This window comes from Amborella trichopoda, chromosome 4, assembly GCF_054954075.1.
Source record: "Amborella trichopoda isolate Santa Cruz 75 chromosome 4, AtrichopodaSantaCruz75HAP2 v2.0, whole genome shotgun sequence".
NCBI classification, from domain to species: Eukaryota; Viridiplantae; Streptophyta; class Magnoliopsida; order Amborellales; family Amborellaceae; genus Amborella; species Amborella trichopoda.
This window is the reverse complement of record NC_142339.1, coordinates 51,187,707-51,202,233: the sequence shown is the minus strand read 5'-3', so window position 1 is coordinate 51,202,233 and position 14,527 is coordinate 51,187,707. Positions and strand designations below refer to the sequence as shown.

Below are 14,527 nucleotides of genomic sequence, written 5' to 3'. Positions count from 1 at the left end.
TAAAATTTATTTTAGATGTTTTTGCCTTTCTAATTTTTTTTTTTTGGAGATTCATCTAGGCGAAGATGATTATAAATATAAAAAGAAAAATAAACTTTTAAGAATAAAAATATAACTTTTTTAAATATTTTTGTATGCACCGTCTATATCTAACTTATGGACAACACACCTTAGTTAATATCCATCTTTGGGATGGACATTCCAAAGGAGGCTCTTGTGACCGTTGACTCATAGTACAATTTTCCTTATGTAAATGCTTATTTGTATCACATAACCATATAAAAATACCGTCCACAGAAGTTGTAATCTATTTTACTATTGGAAAATGGTTTGATAAGGCTGCAACCTAATCAAAATAAGTACAGCCTCACCCCATAACGCATTGAAAATCGCAATTCTAAGTGTTGAAAAACATTCAAATTGATCATCTGAACTTGAAAATTGTGGTTGTGAAAAAAAAAAAGGGAATTCAAATTCTAAAAAAAGTGTACATTGCAACAAAAAATCTACAAACCATTCATTTTGCACAAAAAATAAGTGTTCCCAGATCCGCAGCATCCATGTGACTTGCTCGTTAATATCAGAATAACCAAGACAACTTTTTTCCTATTCATGAATGAACCAATTTAAGAACAACACTTAGCTCATGAAAACCAATTTACGAACAACACTTGCTCATGAATAAACTGACACAACCAATTTAAGAACACTTGCTCATGAATAAACTGACAGGTCCATGACGCCGACAATAGTCCCATACAACACTTGCTCATGAATAAACTGACATGTCCATGACGCCGACAATAGTCCCATACACATATATTAATGGCGCAATTTTTTCTAAATAGGAAAGGGAGAATTTACAACCTTTTCCAAAGGGATGCAGTTTCTATATGGCCTCAGCTTTGTGAGAAAAAAACGTAAAGCCTCACGTCCAAATCTTGTCGGTAAAACACATCGGGTATGGAAAATCCCTAAAATGGCTCTAAAACCGCAGTCGACCATCAATTTGTAGCTAAAAAATGATGCAAATCTCGTGGGGCCATGAACACTGGAGAATATACAATCTAGATAATGTTTTGCAATATACGCCATATTTTGGGCTTGAAACACTATTTTTTTTCACGACCATAATGATGATCGACTAGACATTTTCCCACACACTATTTTTGTATGAGTTTTGAAGTGAGGCTTTACTTTTTTTTCCCATAAAACCTTTGCCTCATTTTAACCGTTTGCTATCCAAATAAACAAGTGAGACAAAGGATCCTTAACCATTAGTAGCTTCCATGATTAAAACAATTTTACATTAATGGACATGACAATTGTCATTAGGGTTCTGTCCTAACTTCTGGATTCATCCTGCCTAAATCACAAAAATGGCAAGACGAATCAAACACAAGCCCGAAGCCTTCCTTCCAATAACAGAAGCATGGCTTCCATGAATCTGCTAATCCGGAAGATGATGCTCCTATTTTGCTTCGTAAATAAATAAGATAAAAATACTCCAAGACCTTATACAGCCTGTGATCTTCCGGTTCCAAAGATAAACTCAGCATGGTAATTTGCAGCTCTATAAGCGCACGTCCTCACTCTTCCTCTTCCTCTGCTTCCATCAACCACTGCATGAGAACAAAGCATTTATGAGTATCGAGAGATATCAGCCACCCACCACGAATACAGAGAGAGAGAGAGAGAGAGAGAGAGAGAGAGAGAGAGATTTCTGTTTAGTTATTTACTATGGAAAACCTCAGAGAAGATAATCAAGATCCATTATTATAATGCAATCCATATTAGCTCGATTATCCATCAATGAGTTGGTTTCACAGTGCCCAAGCCATCAACACCCATATAAGGTCAAGAACTTCATAAAAATATCCAAAACAGCCGAGGCCTACGGTAAAGAAGGGCCTATATTTTTTCTTTTTCTTGTTGTGGTTTTCGGTTGGAAATAAAAGGAATAAGCTTTATTTTCTTTAATGAATAAAATTGTTATTTACCTTTTGTTTAAATTCTTACTTGCCTTATGTCTTTAAATAAGGGCAATATTGTTTGTAAGTTGTAATTAGGGTTATTACTTAATGTTATAAAAAGGATAGACGCCACTCCCTTTCCCTTTCTATCTCTCTATATCTTTGGCATGCCTCTCTCTCCCCCTTCATCTTTATTTTATATCATCTCTTTTTCTCTCTCTCTAGATCCTACTAAACTGTTTTCTTCTCTATTTTAATTTTTACTCGGTATTCGATAAAGACGAGGAAAAAATGGGGGGTCGATCTTCAAAAAGGTGGGCAAGAACTGTGTTTAGGCTGATGTCATCCTTTGGGTTAGATGACTTCATCATTCCCTAAAACCCTACCTTTTCAGCTTTACAATGTATTCCAAACAGTAACTATACCAATGGAAGTGAGTTTTTTTATAATGATTCTGGATGCTGATCAAGTATTTATTCAAAAACCTAGTTGTTGGATGGATTAGGGTTTGCATACTCCAATCAAATAAATATTGTTAGTGCTTTTTTGATGGTTTTATGGAAAAAAGGGAGTATGATCAGATATGAGGGTGTAACTAAATTTCTAAAACCTTTTATTTGAAAAGATCAATGGGTGTAACATGATCACAATTGTTGATTAAGATATGAGGATGTAACTGGATCTTAACCACAGTAGATAATATATCTACATGCATCAAATATGGAGTCATCTGGATCTCAAATCACCACAGTTAGATTTGATGTACCCAACTACTTAGAATGGGCCAGGTTAGTGACCATTTTTGGGTGGAAAGAAAAAACTGGGATACATTGACGGCCATGTGGAAAACCCGACTTAAAGGATGCTAAATATGTAGTCAGGAAAGCTAAAGATATGGCTATTATGAATTTGATACTATTTTCTATTCAGCCTAATATGAGTCGATCCTTTATGAATTGCAAATACCTCTAAGAAATTATGGGATACAGTCTCTGAGTCCTATTCCCAAACACAAATATTCCAAGAGTTTATAAATTGGGGCAGCAAATAGTGATTTTAAACAGGGACACTTGTCATTGAGAGATTATTATGCTCATCTACATGGTCTCTGGGATGAATTAAGCTAAGCATCAACCCATACAATATTCTTCTTGCAAAGGAATGGAGAGAGAGACTAGAACAAAGGAAGTTTTTATCTTTTGCGGGGAGTCAATGGGGAGTATGAAACAATTAGGGCAAATGTTCTCAGTGGCGAGACTTTGTCATCACTTGGTATTGTTTTTTTTCCCTTCTTCAACTTGAAGAAACTCGGCATAAAATAATGGTAGTGTTTATGGGTGAAACTGAAAGATTTGCTCTATTCACAAGTTTTAGTGGTAATCGAGGTGGAGAACATTTCGAAAGCCGTGGTGGACGTGGCCGTGGCCGTGGTCGTGGAAACCCCACATCAGATGAGAAGGACAAGTTAAAGTGCACCACTATGGAAAGACTCAACACAAGGGAAACATGTTGGGATCTAGTTGGGCGCCCAAGGCGAGACTTTCCAAGGACCAATTCAGCAACAATCAATGAAAGTACTGCCTCAGTTACTCAAGGGAAGCAAGATACCATCTCCTTTGAACCTCAAGAAGAGTTGGTAACTATTCCTAAGCTCCTAGATCTCAAGCAACAAGCTTCCATTTTAGACCCTTCTTCCTCCTTTAAGTTTCACATTGTACAATCACGTATATCTAAATCAGCACATCATATCTCTATAAATTGCTCTGAAACCCCTTGGATTATAGATTCTAGAGCAACTAAACATATGGCTGGCTGATTTTTTCTCCTCATATATCCCTTGTTCTAGAATGGTTCAATTAAAATAACAGATGGTTCTCTTATTCTAATCAAGGGAAAGGGACCTATACATGTTACTCCTGTTAACTTGTCATCCACCTTACGTATTCCCAATCTTTCTAGTAACCTCCTATTAGTTAGTAATCTCACAAAGATCCTAAACTGCAGTACAACATTTTCCCCTTCTCACTATATATTCCAAGACTTGATGATGGGGAAGACATTTTGGCATGGTTGTAAAAATGGAGGGTTATACCGTTTGGAGACTCTTGATTGTGCCTTGACTGCAGCAGTCACGTCTTTAATTGCTAATAAAGAAAGGGTACCATGCATCGTCTTTTACTTTTGCGTTCTTTAGTTCCTAAATTGTTTGAGCACTTGAGCATAATAATACATAGGAAATAACCAACCATCCTGAAGGGAAGGTTGTCGGATGTTGATGGATATTCACTGCAAAAACTGATGGTACCAATGATAGGTATAAAGAAAGATTGATTGCAAAAGGTTTCACTTAGACTCTTGGTATAGATTACCAAGACACTTTCGTGCCTGTGGCCAAGTTGAACCCTGTGAGGATCATTCTTTCACTAGCTGCGAATAAATCGTAGGCACTCCATCAGCTAGATCTTAATAATGCATTCTTATATGGAGACATGCAAGAAGAAATCTATATGGCCATGCCTCCTGGTTTTCAGATTAAAGGAGAAACATGGAAGGTTTGCAAGTTAAAGAAGGCAATATATGGACTTAAACAATCTCTTGGAGCATGGTTTAAAAAATTCAGTAAGGGACTGCTGAAATTTAGGTTCAAAAGGAGTCAAGCTAATCATACACTCTTTGTGAAGAATGATACTGCCAGAATTACTGCCCTTATTGTTTATGTTGATGATAATATTGTGATAGGGGATAATGTGAAGGTCATTGAGGACCCTAAAATTTTATTTAAGCAAGGTGTTTGATATCAAAGATTTAGAACCCCTTAACGTATTTTTTGGGAATTGAGGTGGTGAGATCAAAGAAAGGGATAGTCATCACCTAGAAAAAATGTGCTGGACTTATTACAACAACTGGGGATGTTGGGATCTAGACCTAGAGATACTCCTATAGAAGTCAATCATAAACTTCATGGAGAAAGGGGGGAACTACTCAAAGATTCTAATCAATATCAACGAATAGAGAGCACGCTTATATAGCTCACAATCACTTGATCAGACATTTCTTATGCGGTTAGAGTGGTCAGCCAATTTATGCATGCACCACGTAAATCCCACCTCTATGTTGTGTACAAAATATCAAGTATGCACCAGGGAAAGGGATATTTTTCTCAAATCAAGGACATCTTGATATTATAATTTACACAGATGCTGATTGGGCTGGTTGCCAAACTGATAGAAGATCCACAACTGGCTACTATATCGTTGTTTTGGGAAACCTGGTACTTGGAAAGCAAGAAGCAAAATGTTGTAGCAAGAACAAATGCTGAAGCAAAATACAGAGCAATGGTTCATGGTACATGCAAAGTAGTGTGGATCAAAAGTGTTCTTTTTGATTTGGGTGTTAGAGTTAAGCTTTCTATGATTCTATATTGTGACAATGAAGCAACCATTGATATCGCAGAAAATATTGTTTTCATGAAGGGACAAAACACATGGAAGTAGATTGTCACTTTATCATAGAAAAAGTTGTTGCCAAGATCATTCAGGCTCCTCATGTGAAGCCTAAAGATCAACTTGCAGATATTTTCACCAAAGCCGTTAGTGTGGACAAATCACATGATATCACAAGCAAATTGGGCATGATGATATCTATGCACCAACTTCAGGGGGAGTGTTGCAAATAAAAAGAATAATCTTTATTGTATTTGAAGGACAAAACTGTTAATTATCTTTTGTTTACTCCTTATAATTAAAATAAAAAATTCCTTTCATTCATTCTGGAAAATAAGACAGATGAAAGACATGCTTTAACAAAGGCTTATAACCAGATCTATAAAGGAAGAGCTGGTTATTGCTCTTATTACTGTCTAATAAAGGATCTTATTCAAAAACATTTTCAAGGAGAATAATGAAAGTAATATTGTCCATAAGTTGTAATTAAAGTTAGTAATTATATTAATTAGCATTTTAAGAGGGGTAGAGGTTATATGCGACCTCTATGCCACTCTCTTTCCCTCTCTATCTCTTACATGTCTCTCTTTCTCTCCCTTCTTCTTCATCATCATCTTTACTTTTTTTTCTCTCTTTCTCTCTCTAGATCCTACCAAACTATTTTTTTCTTTACTTTAATTTCAATTCTTTCTTCATCATAGCTTTATGAAGAAATAAATATCGGTTAATTAGTTGGTCGGTCTATATCTTCCCCATAAACCTCGAACTGAGTTGAAGCACACCTTATTGGGTTTCTTAATCTCAAGCCAAATCCATTTACTGGGAAAAAAAGGAGGAAAGAATGAAAGAAAGAAGGCCCAAACAAAGAATGATGCTTCCACAAAAATGCAAACCATTCAAGTTCATTTGTAACATTCATTAAGAATCTCATTATGAAATGCTTGATGCTTCTCTAATCAAGAGAAACAAAGTCTATACATGAGAAACATTAAACAAATAAATAAATATATTTGGACAAGTTCCAAAAGCCACACGAAATACAACACAATTTCAAATAAGGGGAATGATTTCATGCAACGGTTGTATAGTAGTATAACGCAACCATCTTCAAAAACCTTGTTAAAAACATTTGTTTGACACGAATTTTTGAATGTACACTCTTTTCATTCTGAAGAACAATGACAAAAAAGAAAATTTTTAAAAAATGCTCTAGAAAGTTTTCATTCTAGCCCAATTAATAGAAGCCGTCCATTTTATTGAGATGGTTAGTTAAAAGCCTCAGAAGAATTTTTTTGTTCCCAAAATTTTTATATAGTGTTATCGTTGTTAGATTAATAATGCTAAAAAAGAAAAAAGTGATTTTGAATTTGTTAGGGCTTAGATCTTGAAATTCACCAAATGGATGGTCGAGACTCATTGTTGGATGGGTACTAATTTTGACCATATCTAAGGTGCATATTGAATTTTTTTTTCGTAGGATTGATTATGAGGATGAAGAGAATGTGTGTACAAAATTTGGGGTCATACATATGACAAAAGTATGGTTTTCTTGAGGTGTGGTTGCATTATACTACTATACAACCATTGCATTAGATCATTTCCCTTTAAATAAATGCTTGACTAAAACAGTGAACAGAAACTACCCTCAACTTCTAAGAAGACAAAAGCATCATAGATATTGGTAACCCATTTATCTGCAGCAGAGTAGACATGGATGTGCCTATTAATACTCCAAAGTCATTACAATAAGAACAAAAGGATCATTTAAACCAAACCCCACCCCAGAAATCTTCTATACACCATTTTCATATCCATGTCCTCTTTTTATTCAATTACAAGTAGATATATGAGAAATCATCATGATAACAGACTGTATAAGATAATCAAAATTTTAAAGATAACTGTCAAAGTTAGTGCGGTCAAAGTTAGTGCATATTGTGACCCAGGCCTTAACTAGATGTACCTAAGTTACCACTTTTGAAATCTAAAGAAGCATAATGAATTCATTCGTTTTGAGTTCCTCTTGGGGAAGACATAAGGCTTGATTATTAGGGTACATATGCAGAATATTTGTTTGTGTCTTCTGAGATTTGCTTGTCAAATGACTTTTCTATATATCTCTCTCCAAGAGCAACATTTCAAAATTTGAACGTGAAAATAAAATTTTCATATAAATGGTCAAAACCCCTTACAAAATCACTAAGGAGATCAAAAGAATCCCAATTAACAGTAAAGGGTTTACTTATATTTTAAGTTTACTCAAGTACCTTCTCAAAAAATATCAACAATTTACCCAAATTACCCTTGTTTAGGGTTAAAAACCCCAAGCAAGTAGGGGCACTTCCAGTGTGGGTAAAGGTATTTGTATTCTCCTCATTATCAGCATAAATTACCACATGTTTGGCATTTCTTGAACGAATTCCAGGGAGTAATTTGACCCACCTTGAACAAGAAGAACTCCTATCATTTGACTGTGGCCCCTAGGTGGGTCAAATTACTGAAATGCCCCAGCTTGTTTAGTGTTCCCTCGAACATGGTCATTTTAAAAACATTTTTGAAGAGATAACTGAGTGAAATGAAAAGTAAAAAGCAAACCCCATAATGGTAATTGGGTGTTTTGACCCCCTTAATAATTTTGCAAGGTCTTTTGACCCTTAAATGATATTTTTCTAATTAATTGGGAAAAGGCTTTCATGATGATGATGATGAAATGATATTTTCACATAAAAATATCACTAGTAAAAAATATCTAACTGCGTTCGGGCATAAAGAGGCCTTATTGTGTTCGATGTATTTCCTTCCCTAATAATACCATTACATCGTTAGTTAATCCCTTCTAATCTGTTCTTATCATATCTATAACTTTGTTTAAGTATCAACTGACAGTCACTGTTTGAAACATTGCAGTTTTCTGAGTCTATTAGATAGCCAACATTCAAATTTACCACATTGTTGCATGTTTAAAAATTCGACATAAGAACTTGATGATTATCGTAGGAAACCATTCAATAGAAATCATTGCTTATAGAAATACACACACTCCTTCCATTCAAGCACACAAAATTCTGTTGGCCTACCTGGATATAACCTTCACACTGTTTAAGGAAGATCTTATCCGATTCATCAGCCCCTTGTTTTTCTGATGCCCATTTTAAGATAGCATCTTCAGTCACAATCTCCTCATCGTAAAGGACTTGTAAAATCTGCCCAGTAGAGATTAAAGCGACATAGAGTGAAAAGAAAAAGACAAATAAAGACTACCAAAGATGTACAAGGACATATAGAATTGCATTATCTAGCTTTTCCATGATCAAATCAACTAACAAATTATACTAATATTCAAATTGTTCTCAGTATGAAAGTATACTTCTATTTATGCATCAGTAGGGATACACAGATGCTTTGGTTCAATATTTCTAGAAATAAGCAAGAATGCAAAGTAGTAGGCAAAGGTTAAACTAAGGTCTTCTAAATATAGAGGACATACACCGTTGTAGCGTCAACCCAGAATCTAAACAATGAACCACCATCTTAGTATAACATCAAGATGTATATTCACATATCCTACTTAAGGGCGCAGGGGATCTCTGAGAATTACTACTGTTTAAATCATTTTCTTTTCCCTGAAGTGCTCCTCAAAGAAGTGGGGTCTCCACTAACAAGTACCTCAGCAGCAAGCAATGATTTTATACCTAAGTATGTGTCTGCTGATTTTTTGGTAACTCATGTTTTTCAAGAAAGTCTGTATGCAGATTTTCTTCTCAAGAAAAAAGAACATGTCTCCATTTATTATGATGAACGAAAGATGAAATTTATCTGCTCTCTTATTCTGATATCACAATTAAATTCAGATATTAAGATTTTAAAACGGTGTGGTATAAGTCTCTGATAAGCCCCTGATCCGAAGCATTCATAGAAACATGACTTATTATCATGTGCCTTCTATCCAACCCATCCATGACCATATTATAACATCCAAATGTTTTCCAAATGGCAACTAAATGGCCAACAAAACCAGGCTGCCATCAAAAGTTTCTACAAAGATCAAATTACCCTAAACTGAAATTTATAACAATAAACTAGAGTGACGTGTAGTCCACCTTTTCTTTAACCCAAAAAAAAAGAAAAAGAAGTGTCATGTCAATAACAGCAAAGAAGTGTCATGTCAATAACAGCTAAGTAAATACAACTCAAAACTAGCCCATTGGAATACATACCCTAACTTCCCGGAAACTTTTATAAAGCAAGTGCGAACAACCAAGGTATTAGGTTTGACCCTTCCCCACACCCTCACATCTCACCAAGGATCTTCTGAGTACAGAACAATCTCATGCTCTCCCCTGAGGTCGGCTAACCACCAGCCAAATTAACCAACATTTGATGTTGGCCAACCCATCCATGACCATATTTTAACATCCAAATGTTTTCCAAAAGGCAACTAAATGGCCAACAAAACCAGGCTGCCATCAAAAGTTTCTACAAAGATCAAATTACCATAAAACTGAAATTTATAACCATAAACTAAAGTGGCGTGTAGTCAACCTTTTCTTTAACCAAAAGAAAAAGAAGTGTCATGTCAATAACAGCTAAGTAAATACAACTCAAAACTAGCACATTGGCATACATACCCTAACTTGGAAAAAGAAAAAAGGAAAACAAAATACAGAAAGAAATTGATTATTCATTATTTAAATATGTAAACTGCATTTCAGTCTATGCATACTTACAGAACAAAAAATAGGAGAATATTCCCTTAGAGATTCCAAACATATCTCTTCAAACTTCAACAAGACTTCAACCTACAATGAAAACAACAATAACTGTCTATTAGGATATCACATATAAAGTCTTTGAAAGATTACATCATTGAATTCAACGAAAAAGGAACATAAAGAACAAATAGAAAAAGTTTTGCATACAAAACAAATAGTCATGTAGGTAGATACTGCAGATAAGCACACCATATGTACCACCAAAGTAAAACATGATACCTAGAAATTATTGAGCCTTCAAGTTGCCACGATCAAGAATATATATAAATATCTCCAATTGTGAAATAAAATCTATAGATGGACCTGGAAGTAACAATAATAAACTCAAATATATGCAGTCTTTGATAAGTGAAGGCCAGTCCAACTCATGCAAAGTTTACAAGTGCAACTCATGCATGGTTTACAAACATTTGAGAATTTTCTTCAAACTTTTTTTGTAATTCTAAAAATTTATTATGCAAACATAGTATGATTCTTCTACGCAAAAATTATATTCAATGATATAAAGGGAGTTCAGTTTACGCAAGCGTCTCTTTAGAATGCATGTCATACAAGAAAAATAGTGTCTAAGGTGGTCTCTTGTGACCATACTGTACTGGTCCTTTGGCAAAATACATAATGATGTTTCTGTACCCCAAAGATTCTAAAAACATATCTGCCTCATGCTGTGATCACTTAAAAAAAAGAAATGATTTGAGTCCATAAATCTCAAGCTGATCCTGCATGAACATCTAAATTGATCCTTGAGTGGTATCTGATTTGGAGCATTTTTGAGATCTAAATCAAATTCTGTTTTGTCAATATTGATCTTCAAATGAAAAAAGTTTATTGGTGAGTTTCTGAGTTATACAAACCTCCTAACATGGTGTTTTGGCTAGAGGAATATACAATGTGGTCCCACAGGACCACCAAATTGCTTACATGGCAAAGTGTCCCATAAGATACAAACATTTACCAGGCAAAATAAATATCAAATTGTATTTGATGGTTCACACAAAAGATCCACATCATAGGAAAGTACCACAAGACTTACAGAACATTAAGCCAGAGCTTTTAAACGACCCAAGAAAGCATGACATAAAGTAACACGATGTATGCATGTATACCATATGACTCTAGGGACCTAATTGATTGGACTGTCAATAACACCATAGGCCAGCTTCTTCATTTCTAGACCGCACATTAGGCAATGAATCTGGCCACATCAATGCAACATGGACAAAGGCATAGTTCATGGCACATGTTTACACACCAAGCATATGATACATGTAGAAATAAAAAAAAAAGTTTTGCCTACTCTTTTCCTTTTTTTAATTTGAATTTTTTTATTATTCAGAAACAGTAAAAATATTCTACTACCTTGAAATGCATTATGCGTGAGGATCAAAGGGTCTTGGGGATGACGAGGTCAACGAAAGGTGGAGAGTTTATTTTCAAAAACTTTTAAATGATGAACACAATGGAAATATAGTAGTAGAAGGAACTGTTTGGTATAAGTGATGACGGATGTCATAGATACATTCGTAGGATTAGGATGTCGGAAGTGAAAGAATCTTTAAAAATGATGAAGATAGAGAAGGCTTTAAGACCATATGGTATCCCGATAGAGGTTTGGAAGTGTATGGGGGAGATTGGCATTGACTGGCTGACGAAACTGTTCAACAAGGCGTTAAGAACCAAAGAAATGCCAGACGGATGGAAGAAAAGTAATGTGGTGCCTATTTACAAAAGCAAAAGAGACATACAGAATTGTGCAAACTATCAAGGGATTAAGCTTATGAGTCATACTATAAAGCTTTGGGAGAGACTGATTGAGTAACGACTAAGGCATAAAACGAGTGTATCTGAAAACCAATTTGATTTGATGCCAGGAAGATCAACAACCGAGACTATTTTCCTACTTAAGCAACTAATTGAGAAGTTTACGGCGAAAGGAAAAGACCTCCATATGGTCTTTATTGATTTAGAGAAAACTTATGATAGATTACCTCAAGATTTGATTTGGCGGGTGTTGGAAAAGAAAGGAGTCTTCAAACACTACATCGATTTGGTGAGAGATATGCACAATGGAGCGCTAACTAATGTACGAACAACTAGTGGAGAGATGAGTGAGTTTTCAGTGACAATAGATCTACATCAAGGGTTAACATTTAGCCCGTACCTCTTTGTTTACGTTATGGATGACTTAACTAGGCACCTACAAGATGAGGTACTATGGTGCATGTTGTTCGCAGATGATATAGTTTTGATCGATGAAACCCAAATCAACATCAACACAAAGTTAGAACTTTGGAGGGATGCTCTAGAATCCAAAGGTTTAAAATTAGCCAAACTAAGACAGAGTATATGGAATGCAAGTTTAGCAAAAATAAGAGTAGAGACAGGGAAGTAGTTAAGATCGATGGCCAAGAAGTACAAAAAAGACCGTACTTTCGATATCTTAGGTTGATAATCTAGGAAAATGGAGAGATTGAGAAAGATGTTGCACATAGAATTAGAGCTAAGTGGGCGAAGTGGAGATGTGCAACCAGAATGTTATGTGATCGCCACATTCCAACAAAGTTGAATAGCAAGTTCTATAGGACAAATGAAAGAACGTTGGGCAAACAAAAAACAGTATACCCATAGAATGAGTGTAGCGGAGATGATAATGTTAAGATGGATGAGTGAGACAAAAAGGGATAGAATTCAAAATGAATCCATTCGGAAAAATTTAGGTGTAACACCAATCGGCAATAAGATGAGAGAGAATAGACTTCGGTGGGCTGGTCATATGTGGTGCTGACCCAATACAACACCTGTTAGGAGGTGCTAGTTAATTCAAGTGGTAGGATTGAAAAGGGCAATAGGTAGGCCCAAAAGGACGTGGTTGGAAGTGTCCGAAAAGATATGGGGACTTATGACCTCACTAAGGGTATGACATTTAATAGAGCAGACTGGCAGACCAGGATTCGTGTAGTTGATCCCAAATAATTAGGAAAAGGCTATGATGATGATGATTCTATTACCTTGAAATAAATTACTGCATTGATCCTAAAAGTGCCAAGGAGATGGTCTCATCAATGCCAAGACATCTCAATGGTAAGGAAACATCGACAACTAAAAGATCATTACACCCAATGCCCTCAATGACCAATCCATCATTTTCTGCATTACCGACAGAACATGGTGGAAAGAAAAGGTATAAGAGGTCCTAAGTCTAACCTCATAAAAAACCATTGCCAACTACCAACTTGCAACTTAAAGGTCAGACCTAGTGAGTGGTTGCATATGGTGACAAACCAGAATAACCATAATGGCCAAACTTGGGTGTGAGAATGCCAAGTACTGCAGTCAGTCAACCATTTGACAGTTGAGAGGGAGCAGACAACTAATGTGTGCATGATATCAAGCCCACACTTATGTCGAAAGAATCATAGCTATCAAAATGCGTATGATTTCTAAGTCACATACTTTTTGGGCTTTAAGTATGATATAATGCAAACAGCCATTTAGAAGCTTCTTAGAGGATATGAGAACCCCAGCAGAGAAGGCATTTGTCATGACATCAAAAAATGAATGTAATAACCATGGACTTTGATAAGAATATATTTCATCTAAGTTCACATAGCAGGAAAAAGTTATATTATACAAATAAAAAAACAACTTCTTCACAAAAATATTTTAAATTTTAATTCCTCATTATTAATTCAATGGACACAAAAAACAGAAGAGAAAGAAATAACCACATAGAAAACTGTTTATGATAGATACAAAGAAGAAACAAACCTCATCATCCTCAGATTGAAGGTAATTCTTCAAGAGACCCTTCCACTTAACAATCTCCTCCTTTGCATTTAGAAACAGCCCACCTGGGTAGTTAAGAAGCAAATATTAGATATATAACAAACCACTTATTTTATCAAATAGACAATGAATAACTCCCCAATGAAAATATAATGGCAAAGGTGATGTACTTAATAGACTGGATATCCCCAAATCTTTCATATTGAGTGAACTTCAGGTTGAATGGAGTGCTACTCAGTTAATTGTTTTCCATAATGCGATCTTTTCTATATCATGGAAAGGTGAAATACAAAAGTACCAAAACTTATTCACCCAAATTGAAGGAAAAATCTCAACTTGATCAATCAAATAAAAGGTGCATTTTTTAAAAGGGATTAGGGAAAGGGGATTCAGGATCACAATGAAATAAAATAAGAAATCATTCAGTAGTCCCCCCTGGAAAAAATTGTTTCGGTTCATTTCTGTATCGTTTCAGCAGCCCGATTCCCATTTTGGTCGGAAAAGATCTACTACTTCTTTTATTCTAGTTAGTAAGAGGGATCTTGAACTAACA

General features: G+C 35.3%; 1 protein-coding gene across 6 annotated transcripts in view; it reads right to left on the bottom strand.

The window, feature by feature from the left end:
* Window positions 1–1,255: 1,255 nt before the first annotated feature.
* LOC18422269 (translation initiation factor eIF2B subunit epsilon) overlaps window positions 1,256–14,527 on the bottom strand; it is a 76,792-nt gene continuing 63,520 nt past the window's right edge. For all 6 annotated transcript variants that reach the window (XR_016054717.1, XR_016054718.1, XM_011622730.3 and 3 more), the window contains 4 exons: window positions 13,957–14,039; window positions 10,144–10,215; window positions 8,494–8,619; window positions 1,256–1,622 (listed from right to left, as the gene is read on the bottom strand). Coding sequence is in view for 4 of the 6 variants with exons in the window: in XM_011622730.3 (XP_011621032.1) it covers window positions 1,590–1,622; window positions 8,494–8,619; window positions 10,144–10,215; window positions 13,957–14,039 (314 nt within the window). In the remaining 2 variants the exon portion in view is untranslated. The remainder of the gene's footprint in view (window positions 1,623–8,493; window positions 8,620–10,143; window positions 10,216–13,956; window positions 14,040–14,527) is intronic.